We start from the raw sequence: 20,581 nt of genomic DNA, 5'->3' as shown, positions 1-20,581 counted from the left end.
AAGATTTTTGGGTTATTTTAAAAAAAGAAAAATCATTATCATTCTTTCCTAAAAAAAAATATCATGTTACTCGTAGTCATTTGAAAAAAATACCCTTTTTGTCACTTTAAAGTAAAAACATAACTTTTGTTGTTGCAGATAAGGAAATTGCATTTTCCCAAACAGTGTCGGTACAAATAATGATTCCATACACGTAACATATGAACTATAAATGTGAGCATATTTTGAATACATTATCATAATAATTTGACGTAGTCCAGGTTATAAAAAATACTGACGTAATGAATCGGTCTTAAATTAGATTACACTATAGTAAACAGGCTGATAGAACATATTACAAAAAATTACCTTGGACAAAAATCAAAACTGCATAATAAAAAATTAATGAAAATGTAATGCACAATATCTTGTTTCGAACAGCGGTATACTTCTGTTGCCTTTATTAAGACCTTAGTTTTTAGAATAATAACAAAACTTGATAAGGAAAAAACACCAGAACAGTTAATTAACACCTTTTATGTTTTCTTCAGTCAATTTTAAAAGTTGTTGTAATAATGGCCGAGAGTTGAAAGATGGGGTCCACTCTCCTCAAGAAGGCTGGCTGCTGGGAAAACCCAACCATCTCCATGTGTTCTGCTGACGAACCAAGAGTAACGGTACACATATGAAGCAGATTCCAGTCTGGGTAAAATAGCCTTCATGTAATTCAGTTGATCGTTGACAGAATTTTTCTGCGGACATGCAAATTCGGTAAGCCATATTGGTTTGTGGAATCTATCCCATAATTTCTTTAAGAAATTCATGGTAATGTCTGCATTACACCAATAGGCATGAGTGGCTATGTAATCAACTTGACAGCCATGACAATGTGAAAAAAATTGCTCTAACCATACCACTGGATCTAGGTAACCACCCGGGGCAACGGCAGGGCTTACCAACTTTCTCCCGTGAGCAATTGATTCCAATGATTTCCAGTGAGTTGCTGCATCTTGGGGTGACATATTTGCTTGTTGCCGAAAATTTGGTTCATTGAACCCCAGTACATAGTGGGTGTTGTGTTGTAAATGGACTGGTTCATCAATGTTATGTCGCCATGCCCAAACCATTGGCACATATCCTGATTTTACACTTGACGAACAGTGTTTTGTACTGTGTTGCCACGGAGACTCATGCCAGTCATACCTAAAAGTATAGAAAAGAACGGTTTGCTTAATAAAAAAAAAAGAAATAAGGAAATCAATAGAATAAAAACTCCACCAGCAGTGACATCGACCCAGTGTTTGTCAATAAACTCATCATAGATGGATTAAAATGTTACACATATATATGCGCCAGACATCTGACTCATTTGTGACTCTCGAAAACAGAAAAGTTAAAAGGGCAAATAAAGTATAAAGTTGAAGAGCATTGAGGACCAAACATTCATATTTGTTTTGCCAAATACAGCTAATGTAATCTATTCCTGAGGTATAAAGCCTGAGTATTTCAAAAATGTAAAGTTTTGTAAGCAGTTAATTTATATTTATGATCATATCAATGATATTTCATGTCAACACAGAAGTGCTGACTACTGCACTGGTGAAAAGTCACTTACCACCAGTGGATATTTGTAAGGGCATCTTCGTCGCCACAATGGTAACTGTGTCCGCCATTTATTGCAACTCCCTTTTTGGTTGAAGCTTCACAAAGACTCAAAATCACCAGCAAGCAAAAGGTGTAAAGCATTCCTATAAAAAAAATTAGATGTTGGGCTTCAACACTGGTATTGTCGATCGATGATTGGCGCCATATTTAACAAGTTTTCCTTCTAAACCATGTTCAGAAATAGATCTAAATCATATATCTAAACAAGAGGCTCTCAAGAGCCTGAATCGCTCACCTTAATTTTTTGGGGTAAATCTCTCATCAGTGATTATTTTGGCTTTTCAATTTATTTAAATGTTCTTTGAATCGTCCTATTTTCTTCAAAAGCAAAAAAAATCATTTTCTCCTATGTTCTATTTTAGCCATAGGAGCTATGTTTCTTGACATACGAGGAAATAAAATATAAAATTTATACTAGATACTCTGAAACTCATTTAGCCTAAGTTTGGCTGAAATTGATACAGCAGTTTTAAAGGAGATTTTTTTTAAAGTAAGTCAACATGATGAACAAATTGTGAAAAAAAAGTCTTTAAAGGGCAATAACTCCTTAAGGGGTCAATTGACAATTTTTGGTCAAATTGACTTATTTGTAGATCTTACTTCACTTAACATTTTGACTATTAACAGTTTATCGGTATCTATAATAATATTCAAGATAATAACCAAAAACTGCAAAATTTCTTTAAAATCATCAATTCAGGGGCATTATACCTAAAAAATCAGTTACCCAATTCGGCTGAAAATTTCAGGACAGGTAGACCTTGACCTAATAAATACTTTAACTTCTTGTCTTATTTGCTCTAAATGCTGGAGTTTTTGAGATATGAGCCAAAAACTGCATTTGACGGCCATGTTTTTTGACGAAATAGAAAATAAAACACAAACTTTATTCTATACACCCTACTGATCATTCAGTTGAAGTTTGGTTGAATTTTGTTGAGTAGTTTTAGAGGAGAAGATTTTTTAAAGTAAGCAAATATGATTAGCAAATTGTGAAAAATTGTCATTAAAGGATAATTACCCCTTAAGGGGTCAATTGACAATGTTGGTCCTTTAACTTATTTGTAGATCTTACTTTGCTGATCATTTTTGCTGTTTACAGTTTATCTTTATCTATAATAATATTCAAGATAATGACCAAAAACTGCAAAATTTCCTTAAAATTACCAATTAAGTGGCAGCAACCCAACAATGGGTTGTTTGATTCATCTGAAAATTTCAGGGCTGATAGATCTTGACCTAATGAACATTTTTACTCCATGTCAGATTTGCTCTAAATGCTTTAGTTTTTGAGATATAAGCCAAAAACTGCATTTGACCCCTATGTTCTATTTTTAGCAATGGCGACCATGTTTGTTGATAGATCAAAACTTCGGATACAATTTATAAACTAGATACCCTAAGGAACGTTCAGTTAAAGTTTGGAAGTATTTTGCGTAGTAGTTTCAGAGGAGAAGAGTCTTGAAATAGTTTACGACGACAGACGACAGACGACGGACGACGACGGGCGCCAAGTGATGGCATAAGCTCACATGACCCTTTGGGCCAGGTGAGCTAAAATAAGAGGATCATTTCTCAAAAAAATAAAGGATTTTGTAAATTATCTAAAGGTTGTACTTAGGTGATATTAAACACAATCTTAAATTTTTAATTGATGCTTTACGTCGGAAGAGCGCTAGTAAGGGAATAAAATAAGCTAAAACATAACGATAGGTTACGGAGCTGCAGCTTTTCGAGAATTTCTTGTTTTTAAATGACGGACAAGGCCAACTCGGAATTTTACCTTATATTTGCATCAATCGGTACAATTTGGAGAAAAGAGATATAGAATCTGCTTGAATTTTGGTAAATGACCTTTTATAAGATATTGAAGTCTTATGTGAACAAAAACAAATGGGTTTATTGTGGCAAAATAGTTTATCCTGTATCGTAGAAAAAATCTTAGGAGTCCGAAAATCTAACACAAATTCCTAAACTGGACTTAAATAACAGTAAATAAAACGACAGAGGCAAACATCGTCACCTGAGGACTTTAGTTTGAATTAAGACCAAAGCATTCATTTAAGAACTCTTTCTGAGACCCATAGTTGTAAGTGACCCGTTGAAAGTTATTTTTTTCGTCCTGAGTATAAATGAAGTAGTTGCTACTAGAAAGCAGTAATTATTTGTTTCCATACCTGTTAATTCATTTTCGTGTTTTGGAAAACATCTTTTCAAGGAACCAAGGAAACTACATACTATAACTAAGTTAACAAACCTGATGTTCAGTAGTTTTCGTTTGTTAATTTGGTTCATAAGTGTTTCTGGTTTCTTGGTTTTTTTTTTATTTAGATTAGACCGTTCGTTTCCCAGTTTGAATGGTTTTACACAACTCATATGTGTGACTCTTTATAGCTTGCTATTCGGTGTGAGTAAAGGATCCGTGTTGAAGACCGTACTTTGACCTATGATAATGATTTTTCTATTACAAATTGTGACTTGGATGGAGAGTTGTCTTTTTGGCACTCAAACCAAATCTTCTTATATATTTTTTAACTAAAGTTATATGTTATAGTTGGGTTTTTTTTTTACCTTGAAGTTGTGTTTGATAATTTATGAGACTTCTATAACACATTATAGTAGTCTCCGATCGTTTGAACTAAATGTACACTCACCCATGTTTTGGTATTACAAATCCTGTCGTAATAAGACACTGATCTTGTACCATACTACTGTACTTAACATTGCTTTTCATTTTATATAGACTGTCTGTCTTTATCTCTTAAAGATAACCTAGGAGTTAATTTCAAGGATGCCAAGTTTTACTATGTGTTTCGATTATGTCGCCGATCCCAAAGAATTGACCTGGAAGACCGAGTTAATTCAAAGCAAAAAATACGTTATAGTTATTGGTTGTTGCTTCGGATTATGGTGAAATTCTGTATTCATCGAAATTTCAGTAAACTGCAATGATGATTTTTTTTTATAAATACCGTTACACAGTCAGTTAAAACGTAATTAAGCGCTTTAAATGTATAACTTTAACAGATGATACCGGCACAGCCTCGTATATCTAGTAAAAACATGGAAAAAATCAATTTGAATTGGGAATTTCTCGAATATAATATTTTATTGCTGGCAACATGATCATTTAACGACGAGAAAATATAGAGATCACCGTATTTGTTTGTGATAAATCTAATTAAAATATAGATCTCTGATTACGTTATACTACATATAACGTAATCAGAGATCTATATTGTAATCTCAATCTAATGAGATCGGGTTTTTTTGCTGTATTTATCATATTCAAAAAATAAATCAGCATAAACATACGATGTTCTATTTTATGGGTTTTATCCTTTTTTCACGATATGTATCGAGACCCATTTAATCTGACCTGGTATTACCTTTAAAAGGTCGTTTGTCTTTTTATCTGGTTCCAGTTTGCGTTCCAGTTAAAGCCAATTTTTACCTGTACAGGTTATATCAATCATGATAATTTCACGCTAGAATAAAAGGGCTAAATTATAATATGCATGTACTACACGCCTTTCCGATAGTACAGTATAATTTACCACCCACCCATTACTTCAGATAAAAGTTCATGTTATGTAGTAAAATAAATTGATGAGGATTTTTGCCAGGGATATGGATACCCCAAATCTTTTCTTTTCTGTCACTACCATGAACATGCCATTGTAATAGTAAAAATAAAAGCTTCAATAAGTAAATTCAATATATAATTTTTATCCATCTCTGGCTGTCGCAGGTTTTGACCAGTTTAGGCGAAGATGATCAAGGGACAGCTAACCATGTACCCCTCTGTCGCACATTAACTCTAGGCGTTTGAGATGAAAATTCAATTCCCTACGTTTATATTCTTTTCTGGTTGTGACCGATTTGTGATGAGGCAAACGAATATGATTTTTTAAGTTGAACAAAATTTTATTTTGAAAACAATGAGATTTGGTGTTTATCTCTCAGTTTGATTCATGAATTTTAATGTTGATTCAGATTTTGAAACTTTGTGATTGCTCCTTTAATATTTTGTGGAACATATGCCATCATGTATCACAGCTACGGTCTTTAAAAAAACAGAAATGAATTGATCATCACATCCTTCAATTTAATTTACTTCTGGGTACAGAAAAGCCCACGAAAAAATATAGGAGGGACATATATTATATACACGACACGCATATGTCTTATATTGGTGATCGGTCGCTCTGATAATCTTTCGTTGAACATGATATACCGTCGTGTATTATAACCACACCTATTAAGACTCCTGTCAGACAATTATAAATGATTATTCAGTCACATCTTTGGATCAAATTAGTTTCTGAGTAACGGAAAACCCACAGAATAAACATAGAATAAACATGTAATGTAAATTGAAAAATATATTATGGGTTTCTTTAAGATATGTTCCCATGGCCACTGTTTCCATCATCTAATCATCAGTGATAAGCTGGGAGAAAGTATGTCCCAGTCAAAATTTCTTCTTGTTTCCGAATCACTATATTTCTTTTGTAGTACTATAGTAACTTGTGAACTTTTGAAAATTTAAATATTGTTTCAACTAAATATGAAGGATTTCAGGTTGAATACTGTAAAGGCTTGGCTTATATCTATTATATAGTCATAATGTGCGTATTGTTATGCGAGTTACTTTTCTACATTGGCAATATAGGTATAAGGGGAGGGTTGAGATCTCAAAAATATGTTTAACCCCGCCGCAGTTTTGCGCCTTGGGACAGGAGTCTCTGGCCTTTGTTAGTCTTGCATGATTTTTAATTTTAGTTTCTTGTGTATAATTCGGAGTTTAGTATGACGTCCCTTATCACTGAACTAGTATACATATTTTTTAAGGGACCAGCTGAAGGACGCATACGGGTACGGCAGTTTCTCGCTACATTGAAGACCCATTGGTGGCCTTCGGTTGTTGTCTGCTCTATGGTCGGGTTGTTGTCGCTTTGACACATTTCAAATTTGCTTTCTAAATTTTATTTTATATATTTACTGTTTGTAAAAGTATATAAAGTATTCAAAATAATAAGGATGTTCTTATCTCAAGCAGAAAAAAACCCTAACCGAATCGGGGACAACGTCTGTATACTTTTGGTCTTCAGTGCTGTTCAACTTTGTATTTGTTTTGGCTTTAGAACTTTTGTATCTGGGCGTTACTAGTTAGTCTTGTGAGGACGAAACGCACTTCTGGCTTATTAAATTTTAATCCTGGTGCCTTTTGTAATCTATTATTCATGAGTTTCTTTGTCTAATATGTTCTCCTATTTATTTTGTATTGTAGTCCTGTAATGTTATGTTGTCATTTTAAAGTTATATTCAACATTGCTATTAAAGCGGGAGGTTTGGCATGCCACAAATCCAGGTTCAACCCACCATTTTTTTCTTTAAAAAATGGACTGTACCAAATCAGGAATATGGCCGTTGTTGTATTATAGTCTGTTTCTGTGTGAGTTACATTTTAACGTTGTGTTTCTGTTGTGTCGTTGCTTCCTCTGATATTTGAGTGAGAATTCATATTACTATAAGACCTGTCACGGTACCTTTCTATCCCAAATTCGTGTATTTAGTTTTTATGTTGTATTTGTTATTCTCATCGGGGTTTTTTAATGCTTAAATTCGTTTTAGTGTGTGTTACATTTTATTGTTATGTCGTTCCCCTCAGTTTTAGGTGTCAGACCACCAATTAAAAATCCCTACCTGTTCAACCAAATTTTGAAATTTTCACAGCTTTCTAAATATTTTACCTTACGTTTAACTTCAAGGAAACCAGGAATCCACAGGCACTTGTCTCAGAAAAAAAAAATTCCTATATACCTTATTATAACTCAAGGTACTTAACTTGCATTTTAGAAAAATGTTAGGTGGTGACGAAGTTCCGTTATATGCCGCTTTATAGGCTGTCAACCCCTCTAAAGCTTGTTATATCGTAAATCTTAATTGATTTATCTATACAATGGTGTATAACATGCCTACATTTGTTGTCCGAATCATCCGTAGCAATCCTACCAAAGCATGTCAATCGTAATAATTTTGCAATCGGCTGAAGAATTGGCAATAAACGGCCGCAGTAAATGATTTATTATAAACATCGTTTTAAAAAAAACTGTTAGTTTTCGTATGAATAGAATTTATCATACAGTTAGTAAAATTGTATGATATACCGTGAAAAAAATCTAACAAGTGTTGTTTGTGGTATGTCTAATAAGTTACAAATTTTCCCATGACGTCAATGCCTTTCAGACTCGCTCTTGACTTTACGTATGAAATGAAACAAGATCAGATAACTCCGAGAATCATTTAGATTTTCCCATAGAATTGACCAATCGGAAACCGAGATATACAAGGAGCATGACGCGTTTATTGCCAATTCTTCAGCCGATTGCAAAATTATTACGATTGACATGCTTTGGTAGGATTGCTACGGATGATTCGGACAACAAATGTAGGCATGTTATACACCATTGTATAGATAAATCAATTAAGATTTACGATATAACAAGCTTTAGAGGGGTTGACAGCCTATAAAGCGGCATATAACGGAACTTCGTCACCACCTAACATTTTTCTAAAATGCAAGTTAAGTACCTTGTGTTATAATAAGGTATATAGGAAATTTTTTTTCTGAGACAAGTGCCTGTACAGGAATCTCCTGAATTGTACATGTATCACCTTTCTATATCTTTCTACATGCCAATTTTAAACCAATGTTTAAAGTCTTATTAGAAATTTCTGATCTTGAAAACACAGGTAAGACCTACCAAAACAAATCCCGATTTTCTGGAAATCTTAAATTAGTGGCCTATGTAGCGCATTAATCCTGAATTCTTACTGCAAACTCATAGACAAGTTTTTTTTGGCTCAAAATGGTCTAAATATATCTCCGTTTCAGCAAAAGTTTCATTTATGCAAATTTGTTGGTTTAATTATATATAGTTAAAGCAAGGATTTGTATAGTTAGCTATACAAATCCTTGGTTAAAGTAAACATTGACATCAAATGCACTATTTTTTTTTGTCCGAGTAGGTCTTTTTCACGTTCTAAATTAGCGGGAGTAAAAGGTGGTCTGACACCTTAAGTTTGTAAACCGGATTTTTTTTCTCTATCGATTTATGAGTTTCGAACAGCGGTATGCTACTGTTGCCTTTATTTAAGAACGTCGTTGTGCTTTTCTGCTTAGAATTTTAAATCTGGTACTTGTGTGTATCATAAGTTGATCTCCGAAAAGGAGGAAACATAATTAGTACTTCCGTTTTCGTCTAAAAATGAAAAAATCGAAAGTCTAAATTGATAATAGTACTTTGCGTCTTATTTTCGATGAATGAAATCAAATCATTGTTACAGAATGTTGTGAAAGCTACACCACATTCTTATGAAACTGCTCAAAGTTCTCAAGAACTGTCAAATGGCATTGACGTAGAAAATAAGAACACCAAACTAGACGTTGTTGCTCCAAATGATACTGGGAAAACAAAACCTTCACTGGTGATACCAGTTATCGACCAAGAATGTAAAGAACTGCAGGAAACTATATTTGGTAAATTGTATGACTAGATGTGTACATACGAGTACTTGCTCAAACTTATAAAACCTTGAGAGTAGGTCGTCCCTTGTTTAGTTGTTGTCATCGGGTACATTTGCTCCTATCCTTTATCACACTTTCTCAGGGCTGCTTCCAAAACGGTCTCTGTTTCTTTGTTTTATTGTAGTAAAGTAAATTTTTCCAATTCTTACATGATTACATGTAATCCCTTTCCCTGCATGTTTTTTATTTTTATTCTATCAACTGATGAAAGTGTGCACGTGGTTCATTTAATCACTTCTGCATTGACACTATCATGTCCATTCGCGCCCAATACACGTTCGCACCCTACACGTTTGCACCTCACATGTTTGCCCTCGAAGTCTGTTCTCACCCTACACGTTTGCGTGTTAATTCGAATTTTAGTTGAATTATTAGATTGTATACATTTTGTATATACCAAATAATTCTATTTTCTGGAATAAAAGTTGAGGAATTATAATATAGATTTTTTTTTCATACATTTTGTTATAATTTGATGATTAATTATTAAATGTTAATTATGTATGATTACTGCTAAGTGGTATTTATAACAGCTAAAGGTATTATTGTTGAGTGTTTAAAATCATGATTGTTGATTCAACTTGCTTTGATGTAAATAGTGCATTACATTGTATTTAGCTAGGTATGAGTAAAACTTTGAAGATTTTAAATCTAAAACAGGAAAGATACTTGATTTTAACAGCTTGGCTCCTTTATTCTCTTGTAAAAAAATATTTATAGCAATACACTGACAAAACATGATTAAGATTTTATCAACACATAAAAAAAGTTTTCAGAATCTCACTTTATTTTGAAACAATGAACAAAAAATATTTATGTAGATCAGTACACTTGCTTTAACAGCATTATTAAGAATTATTCAACATATCAAAAAAACGTTATCAAAATCTCACTTTAGCTATATACAAATGATATATGTAGAAACAATGAAAAAAAATATATTTATAAATAGCAATACACATACTAAATTCGATTCCAAATTGTATGACACAATATCAATAAAAATTGGGGGCTAACGTGTAGGGTGCAAAAGTGAAAGGGGCACGAACATGATTGAGCAAACAGACCTGGATTCTGCATTGACATTGGTCAAAATTCGGTTATGACGTAAAATTTTCTTGCTTTCCTCTCAATTTCCTACTACATTAAAAAAGGCAACTACAATGTATGCCTGATGACATCATATAGAAAGAACATTTTTTCTGCAGATCATTCAAAAAGCAAGATTGAATTTGTCTGTATATTGTTTAAAAATCATGTGACTGAGAGAAACAGATTCCACCACCAAATCTTGTGCAATAGGATATTTATCCACTCTTGACAATTAAATTATAAATATTTATAAAAAGATTAACTGTCTTGAGCTGATAAATGTTGTATCACACTTGGTACAGTGGTAGAATCTATATATATCCGGTAGTGGAAAACTTGTTGTTAGGCTTTATAAATATTTTGATTTGAGCGTCACTGATGAGTCTTGTGTATATGATTTAGTGTGTCCTCAACTGACTAATTTGAACATTGTGTTGTAGTCACTCAATGATTAGGTTTTCAAATAACAATAGTAGTTTCTCAGCAATATATTCATGCGATTAGTAATAAACCTTAAAAAATGTGGATGATAATCCCATTGGCTTTCAAGCAAGTCTGTCTCCATTATTACCCCTGATGTATTGGTATTTCATGTTTTTTTTCTTCAATTGAAATCTTTTACACAAAAGTAAAAATAACTGCTCTTACAAAAAATGTGCATGTTTCACTTTCATTATAATTGCATATGTTGCTAAAGAGTCTATATAGTAATTCTCTAAATCAAACATTTTTTCTCTCTAAAATTTAGGTTTTATTAAAAAAAAAATCACAGATCCAAGGAAGATACTGGCTTTTGTACCAGACCTCATCTTCCTGTTTCAGTTTTTTTCTGGGTTTAAAGTACATTTGTAGATGAAATGTGGACTAGATTTTAAAGATGTTTCAGGTGTATATTTTTTTCTCTATTAGATCTTATCCGAGGTATTATAGATCCAGAGAAGCCACAGACTTTAGAAGATCTAGAAGTGGTAAATGAAGAAGATGTATGTGTTTACAGACATGAAGAGGAATTATGGGTCAGACTTATATTTACTCCAACTGTGCCTCACTGCTCACTGGCATCATTGATAGGTAATTATTCAAATAGAAATTGACTGAAAATTCGTTCAAGATGTGTTCTTAATAGTATTTGTTATCAATAATACATTCCACACAATCAAAGGAACACACACTTTGTCAAGGGTTTTACTGTCAGTTGAAACAAGACCAATGTGATCCTATTTTTATACCCTAAACACCTTTGTAATCTCAAACATACATTAGGAATCTTCAGTATTATCTTCTATCATATTTTGAGTTGAAAATAAGTGAAATTCAAGATAAAAAACTTCTTTTGTTTTGAACTTTTATAGAATGGAAAGTAAATTTTCATTTTTTTCTTTCATTAAAACATAATATTATTTTGATCTTTCAATGATCATATTTCATGCAGTTTCCATTAAACAACGAAAAATGGATTTATGCATCCTTCCAAAACTTCTTTGATAAGTGGTAACCTGAGATCAAAGGAAGAGTATGTAAAACATCAGGGCACTGCTGGGCCTTCAACAATAACATAAACTTAAATAACATTTATATGTAGATCTAAAGAAGATCAAAATATTTATACGGTGTAGGGGAGATAATCATAAATTTGTTCTTGACCAATTTTTAACCTCCTTTACCTGTTTTTTTCAACAAAAAATTAACTTGTTATCAAGGGTAAACGAATTCATACCCTTGTTGCCTAATTTCACTTTATAAAAACTATATGTTTTGAAACATGAAGCCTAAACATCAATTAGATCAGAAGACAAATAATTATTTTAGCATTGAGTTACACAATGACATTAACATGATTGAGTATCAAATAATCCGTAAAATTTTCCTCAAATGCCAATGAAAAGATTAAAAGGTGTTGTGGATATAAAAATGCCAATATATTCCATTTTTGCACTTACAAATCTAATATCTATATAGATTAAAAATAAGATATTATGTGCACAATGCAATCAGTTATTACAAATTCTATAAATGTTTCAACAAAATAAATTATATATGTAGACTAGTTTTAGTAGATTTTACATGTAAGATAAAAACTGCAGGTCATGCATAGTCAGGTAAACTTAGAATGAACAACAAATATAATATATGCTCTACCTCATTAGCAGAAGAGAATATATTAATTTACAAAATTTAAAGAAAAAAATGTTCCCCCTTTGAAAAACATGAATGCCAGTGATGGGACTTATAATGAAAAGATGAGATGTGGAGCATACTCCATGCAAAGAGACAGCAACCGAATACCTCTATTAATTCATAGAGACATATAAAGGGTCATGTACAAACACCAACTATAGAAAAGTGATAAACTAAACTATATATATCTACAGTTGTGTAAAAGTGTATTCAAACATACGTAGTTACAACAATGTCAAATGAGTGTCTATTGAAAATCAAATTCAATTTTTGACAATTTGTCCTTTTCTGTTTGTTTCAAAAGACTAAGTTCTATAAACACCTATAATATGATTTTGTAACTAGCTTATAGAATGCCCAGTCCTAATGTGTAAGGCTTCACAGAAGTTTTGTACAAATTTTGGAGAACAAAATCATAAATGAAATGGGTATAATTTTTGGCAGACTCCTGGTAAAATAAAATAATCATATCTGATTGTGATTCTCAATTGTTTTCTGATTCAGGTCTTTGTTTAAGAAGCAAGTTGGAGACATGTTTGCCTGAAAGACATAAAGTATGTATGTTTTAGTTAAGCCTCCCTCTCAGACATTTTAATGGCAGATAATATTACACACTAGATTTTGAACTTAGTCAAGTCTAATTTCTGCATGTAATAAAATTTTAACAAGAAAAAAATATTTGCTCAGTTATTTGTGTGTTTAAAATAATTATTTCTGGCCTAATTTCTAATGTTATTTTTGGTTTTTTTTGTGTTTGAAATCTGGAAGAATTTTTTTTTACAGTTTCAACTAATAAAGGAGTTTTTATACAAATGGGAAATAATGAAATTAAGTGCTTCTCATTTCTATCCATCTTCAAAATAAGCAGTTAACTTGTTCCATGTGTCTTGTGCACTAAACAAACAAGTACATCAAAAGTTAACCCATTTAATGCTTATCACTGAATTTGAAGTTAACCTAGATATCAGTATTAAAAAGTAGCAACACATCTTTAAAAAAAAAAAAACATATGACAATAACATAAACTGACAGAAGTAGATTTACTGAACTATGATAATAATTAAGATAGGCACTGAAGAAAAAAACATCTGACTTTTATATTTATATGTATTTATATATCAGAGTTAAACTGATTGAAGAGAATTGCTACCATAAAGGGAGATAACTCTGTTTACAAAATTATAATGTTTTGGAAGATCAAGGTTTGCATGCTTTTGAAAAGGATTTCTTATACATTTTGGCATAACAAATTCAGTCACTTTATAGTAATGATTTCATTTTTAGAAGATTTTGTATGTCAAGTTTAAGACCATAGTCCTTCCAATTTTAAATCAACAATTCGTAAATGAAAATGTTCTGATAGGAAAATATCCTGTTTTAATCAAGCAAAATGGAATATTTACAGATGATAAAATTATGGAGGATTATTAAACACAATAAAAATACTATTTCTTAAAATTTGTAACCCCTGTTTATACTGAATGTCCAATTATAATTGTGGACCAATTTATCAATAAGACATGATTTAATATACTTTTAATAGGTTGACATTTATATCAAAGAAGGAACCCATTCAACAGCAGAGGAAAGTAAGTATTTTGTCCTTTAGACTGATGGAGTAGCCATTAAATTGGTCCAAGTTGAGAGTTGCTACAGTTTCAAGGGGTGATAATTGTTTACATTATCATGATCATTCAATGTCCTGTTATAACCAGTTTTATGTAAATGAGGTATGAAAATCACAGATCTGAAAATTCGAAAGCAAGAAAATTGCACAAATTTCACCTAAAATAAAGTAAAAAATGACATTTGATGTTGTTTTCAAAAATATAACACAAGCAGGGCTTTCAAAAAATAATTGAGCCAAAAGGATTTTTTTTTATTCTGATTTTATTCCTTTTATACTAAGTCCCAAAGGCAATCAGGGTAATAATAATTTGGGCATCATAATAATGATTGACATAAAAAGACTATATTAAGCTTCAGACTTTTGATATAAATTTGATGTTCTGACGAAAACTGTTTTATTGAAAGTGCATCAATCAAAGTGTGCAACTTCAGCATATTATCATTTGCTATTTATGAATACAAAATCATACTGTCAGAAACTTAACTTTTGTTTTTAAAAAGCATATTTTCCTTATACCAGATGTTGACATGAAAATGGTAAAACACAGTCTAGAGACTGATAAGTAAAACCTGGGTATATTTTCAAACACCATTGTGTTATAATACTTTATTCCCCATAAAACTTTTGAAGAAAAACAATTATGTTTATTGAATTTGGGGGTATTTTGGTAACAAGATTTCCCCAAAAGAACAATAAACCATACTGCGAAGAATAAAGTATCAAAATTGGCTTAGCTACACAATTATCATCAAAAAAAAGGTAATAAAAAATCAGAAAAATAGTCTGCTTATTTTCAGTATATATTGCATTTATGAAAATAAGGTAGAAAACATGGACAATTTCAGCAATTAATACTATTTGAACTGGAATGATTATTTATTTAATATCATGACATTATTTACATGTAATTTAATTCAGTAGGGAAGTCTGGACAAATATTTGTATGATCATGTACTTCGATAACTTTATCAGTTTGTTATCATTTTAGAGATATCATTTTCTTCTATTCAAACTTTGATATGATTTCAACCGTACGTTCATTGATAAAATGTTTGATGGGGGTAGTATTTTTCTGTGTACAAGGTTGAATGTGCATGAGTTGCACATATGCATTTTAGGTGTAAACATTTGCTTTTCAACATTAAACTGTAGTATTATGTAACCTAGACACAGGAACAGAAAAAAATACCAATTAAAAACTAAACTATTTTTAAAAAATCAGTTCATTAAACTAGGGACAAATTAACATGAAAGAAGTAAAAAATACCCTAAAGGCCGAAACTATATAAACATAAAAAATTAAGGATTATGCAACATCTAAACAGTCATAATTCCCTCAAAGAAAGGTTCAATAAGCATTAAATCTTAGTGATATGCATTCAATTGGTTTTTGAGCTTTAAAAAGTATAACTTGAAGGTCACATTATAGTTATTGACCAAGCAAGTCGGTAGATTGGATTTAATCTGCACGGCTTGGTTGACCCTGATATACCTGAACGAAGTAGGAGTTCAAGTTAAAGGGTCACACGAGCGTGCAGATTAAATGCAATATATTGATTTGATTGGCCAATAACTGTTTTAACACATGATGCCATCAATTTATGTAAACGTTTTAGAAATGTGGACGATATTCCACAAACCAATGATCCTAGGAAAGTTTCTTGCAGGGTAAAGAAGGGGGGAAATAGGACATTGGTAAGTTTTATATTAATAACTTTTTTCTATTTAGACTTATTCTAAAATTGCAATTTAATGGTAGATTTTTTTTTATCGCTTCTATTAAATTTATTCCAAATTTTGATTTAATTAGTGACGATAAAGACTTTCACAAACTGTGTACTTTCAAAACTGTGTATGAAAAAAAAAAAGGTTATTGAGTAATGATTAATTGCTTTTGAATAACTTCCCCTCAATGATATGCTTAGAGAAAGATGAACCGAGGAAGATGTTATATAACTTTAAAAAAAAATGTTAAAATAAACAGAAAATACGTTTCACTTTCCAATCTTTTACTAACCCCCCCCCCCCCCCCATTTCTTTTTATCTGCGGTATTAATTTTCAAGACACATCCATCTAAATGAAGTCTGATTGATCTCCATCTTACTAATAATCCTCTATAGCAAGTGTGAATTTATTTGAAAAATGTATTAACAAGTAAAACATGTAAAAACTACAGAAAAAGCATTGACTACAATTGAAGTCAAGGTTTGAAACAAGGGAAAACATTTTGTTTTATGATTAATATATTTCTAATATTCCTTCAATCATATGAAAGTCAGGGCTTTTCTTTTTGTAAATGTTTAAATACTTGAAAGGATTGTTTTTGCATTCTGCAGTAAAACACCACTCTTGATGAGAATAATTCAAAAATTGTGCAGAATTTATAAAAACAACCCCATTTCATGTAATAATAAATGTTAAAAGCAACCCAGATAAACACCTGCAGTCACAAAAAGTGCAGATATGTGCATATTAATATTCTAAATTTTAGCCTCAATAAAGGCATGTATTTACGTATAAATTTATAAGTTATCAGTAGAAATACTATAATCAGTGTTTGACGTCACACATAAATGGTAATGAATTTAGATAGTTTCGATTAACATTCACAGATACATATTTGGAATTCTTGTATGTGCACCAAAAACATTCCTAATGCACTGGAATCACAAACATTGTCTATGTATTGACCTTAAAATCTGTCTGCATTGGGGGTAAAAATTGTTCCGGCTTTAGCTGGAGTGTTTTGAAGGAGATATTACGATGATAAAGCTATCAGAAAGATAACCTGAATTGTTGTTGTTAAAACTTTACCCCCAAGACTTCAAGGAAAGTACTTTTTGTCAAGATGACATCTCCCCTGGTGAAAATAAATACTAGTTGACTTTAGGGAACTTCAGGGCAATTCTTTGTTGGTAGTAAAGAAATTCCATATTGATCCCTAAGAACTGGGGGGGTAATAACTTTACATATTGCACTGAATTTTCCATATTTAATTTTACAAGCCTTTTACTACGGTGACCTATAGTTGTTAAAGTCATAAGAAACCTCAAATTAAACAAAAAATATTCATTTGTTTTTTTTATAACTAAATGGATAGTCTCATTATATAACGTATGTGCATATACTTTTTTCTGAGGAAAATTCTTTAATTTGTCCACATTTAGAAGAAGTTTACTTATTTTTAATTGCTTGCTTCCAGGAAGCAATTCGCCGACATATTTTCCGTATGCATAGTGACCCGAGCGTAACCCTCGTAAAAATCTGGTGACCACAATATTAGCTAGTGCAATTTTATAAATGAAATGCTTGTTCTTTTAAATAAAAATGTAAATCAACTTTTCTATTCCTAAATCTTATTAGAGAATCCAACATATGGAAATGTTTGCATTATAGCATTCAAAACATTTGCTTTAAATTTAACAGCAACACAAAAGAAGAATATTATATTCAGATTGTAATAAGCAAGGTGCTTTTTTCTTATTTATTTTTAGTATATAAATAGCCTGACAAATTAAAAGATATTATAAGGCCTCATTTTTGGCCCTTGAGTTATAATAACATCATTCAGATGTTTTTTTATTTGTTTGGTTTTTTTTAGACATTCAGAAGTGCATTAAACAATATTCAGCAGTTTTTATTTTCTAGAATTTTATATTGCTTATTGGCATAAGTGTAGTCTCTGTTTCAATTCTCTATTCCATCTAATTTTGAAAGGATTAAATATGTTAACAATTTTTGCAATTTCAGGGGCAATATAAAGGCTCTTATACCTTCTCCTTTATCTGATTTAGGCAATTCTTCTCAAAATGAATTGCAATAACATTTTACACAACAGTAGTACACCTTAGAAAGATGTCCACGAAGCAAAATAAATTCATACTTGATTTTACTACATTTTTGTATTTATAAGTAAGGGAAAAGATGTCACTGACTTAATTTTATATACTGACTTAAAACAAAATAAATCCTGGTATCTATGATGAGTTTATTTACAATTTTTAATTAGATTTTGTAATGGACCTCTCAAAAACTACATATATTTTGTGATACAACAATCATTTTGATGATTCAAATCTTTCTTTTTCAGTTAATAAACAGATTAATGATAAAGAGAGAATAGCTGCTGCAATGGAAAATCCAAATCTTCGTGAGCTGGTAGACAAATGTATTGCAGATGAGGGATAACAGGAAATGATCATTTTACTGAACTATTAACTCAGGAATTGTGCCAACTCAACACATGTAGTTGTTGGGTTTTGTTATTCTCTGTAATATTCCATGATACAAAGTTTTTATAATTTGATTATATGTGATTTTGTATTTCCTGGTCTCAGAATGGTTAATGACAATGTCTTTTCTCATCAAGTCCCAGATAGTGATTAATATTTATTTAGTTAATTGTCCTATTGTTTATGAAACCTGGGTAAAGAAAATAAGTTTTTAAAACAGCTTTTACAGGGAAGATAATAATATATATATTAGATGTGTCTTTGTTTTAATAATAGCATGTTTGTATGATTTATAGGTGTTTTATTTTAATGACGTATTGATCCTTTTATATTCATAATTATTTGTTTGTTCAGCCCTTTTATTATGTGTATGAAAATTTGAAAATTTATATGTTTAAAAATTTGAATTTTTAACGAACATTACATTCCTGTTAAATTCTAATCCTTTATTTGAAAATAGTTGCTGTTTCTTTTAAATTTTTATATGTGCATACTCAAATCTTACAAATAATTAATGGTAATATCTTAAATAATTTGAAGGTTTTGATTTTAATACCGGTATGTAAATGTTGAATTGCATTATCATTTCACTGTTATTAATGTTATGGAAAGGAATATTTGTGAATGTCAGCCTCAAACAGATGTATTCCTAATAAAATGATGAGATGAACTGTAGGTTATTATTCTCATACTCGGCTTTCGCATACATAGTTTGAATTTATGTGAACAATGGGTATGTTTCATGGTTAAAACATAATGTTCTTACTTATTGTGTGAATCATACAAAAAGCAGAAGTTTGCTTCATTTTAAACGTAGTACGATGAAAATGAAGCAAACTTCTGCTGTAGAGTTTTCCTCCTTACATTTGGTATTGCATCATAATTATTCTCTATGTACCTTTATGTTTCAAACTGTATGATATTTAACAATTATAGATAACTGTTTTGCTTGTAAAAATGCTTCTATCATATTTATTAACAAATGAAACATTGTAAATTTAAGGGGATTTGAGACTAGATATACTGTTATTCTAGAAACCTTTTTGTGCATGCATAACTGTGATACTTAAAGTCATAAGAAACGAGTGACCGGTGAAAAATAATGTTCTTCCAATTCTTAAACCAATGCATACAAACATCATAAACTTAGTCTTTTGTGCTTTAATTTATCATTTTTTTCGTGTAAATTTCGTAAAATCGTCAAGGTTTTTTTCAATCGGTCAGTGTTGTTGTGAAAATATGGCAGGTAATTAAAGTTCGTGTTTTGAAGCCGAAGTTTAACGATTGTCACCTGTTTGTCAACAATCTACAAAAAGCATGGAAATTGAGCATGTGTTTAACATGTAAATTCAGATTATAGTTTATTTTAAGGACATCCATGCGTATTGTGGTCACGGGAATTTTTACGAGATGGGTCACACTGAGGTCACCTTGCATACGGAAAATATATCGGGGGAATTGCTTGCTGGAAGGAAGCAATTCAAATAAAGTAAACTTCTTCTAAATATGAATAAATTAAAGAATTTTCTTCAGAAAAAAGTATATGTACATAAGTTTTACAATAAAAACTATCCATTGAGTTATAAAAAACATATGCATTATTTTTTTTGGATTTGAGGTTTCTTATGATTTTAAACATTGGATTTAAAAATTCAAGATGAAATTTAAGGATTTGAATAATATGCTTCATACAAATAAATCTATGACCCTGTAAAATGAAAAATTGTTGTAACTTTTGCAATGATAAAAACATCACAAACTTTGGCTGTTTGCAATATTTAAGTCTAATTTCCAGTTTATATTGTAATTATTCCTGTGATATTATTTTTAATATTATATTAGAATTAAAAAGTGCAATCATTAGTTTCTGAATTTTTTGTAGAACATGAAAATTCATAGAAGAAAAATCTGATATAAATATACCTAACATATAAAACCAGAACGAGAATGAAAAAGTTAATTTATATGTGTAAATATGCAAAATAAAAGAAAGTGATCTATTTATGTTGTTATTACTTATACCTGATACATATTAGTGTTATATATTAAATTTTGACAGTATCCCTATTTGTAAATAGAATTGAGAATGGACACAAGGAATTTGTCAAAAATACAACAACTTGATCAAAGAAAAGAAAACAGCCTAAGGCCACCCATGAGCTAGATAATCCTTCAACCAGGGGCAGGCTTCAGATGGCCCTTTAAAACAT

General features: G+C 31.0%; 2 protein-coding genes across 2 annotated transcripts; one reads left to right on the top strand and one right to left on the bottom strand.

Annotated features, from left to right (window-relative positions):
- Window positions 1-501: 501 nt before the first annotated feature.
- On the bottom strand, window positions 502-4,394 carry LOC134714255 (uncharacterized). The gene is made up of 3 exons (XM_063575496.1): window positions 4,299-4,394; window positions 1,595-1,727; window positions 502-1,182 (listed from the first exon to the last, which is right to left on the bottom strand). Exons 1-3 carry the CDS (start codon window positions 4,300-4,302, stop codon window positions 537-539), a joined length of 783 nt encoding a protein of 260 aa, XP_063431566.1. The 5' UTR covers window positions 4,303-4,394; the 3' UTR covers window positions 502-536.
- Window positions 4,395-8,877: 4,483 nt separating this feature from the next.
- LOC134716208 (cytosolic iron-sulfur assembly component 2A-like) lies at window positions 8,878-20,234 on the top strand. The gene is made up of 5 exons (XM_063579052.1): window positions 8,878-9,190; window positions 11,240-11,401; window positions 13,013-13,062; window positions 14,052-14,097; window positions 18,230-20,234. Exons 1-5 carry the CDS (start codon window positions 8,971-8,973, stop codon window positions 18,325-18,327), a joined length of 576 nt encoding a protein of 191 aa, XP_063435122.1. The 5' UTR covers window positions 8,878-8,970; the 3' UTR covers window positions 18,328-20,234.
- Window positions 20,235-20,581: the final 347 nt, after the last annotated feature.

The sequence above is a fragment of the Mytilus trossulus genome, chromosome 4 (assembly GCF_036588685.1).
Source record: "Mytilus trossulus isolate FHL-02 chromosome 4, PNRI_Mtr1.1.1.hap1, whole genome shotgun sequence".
Taxonomy (NCBI): Eukaryota; Metazoa; Mollusca; class Bivalvia; order Mytilida; family Mytilidae; genus Mytilus; species Mytilus trossulus.
This window is presented reverse-complemented; position numbering and strand designations above follow the sequence as displayed.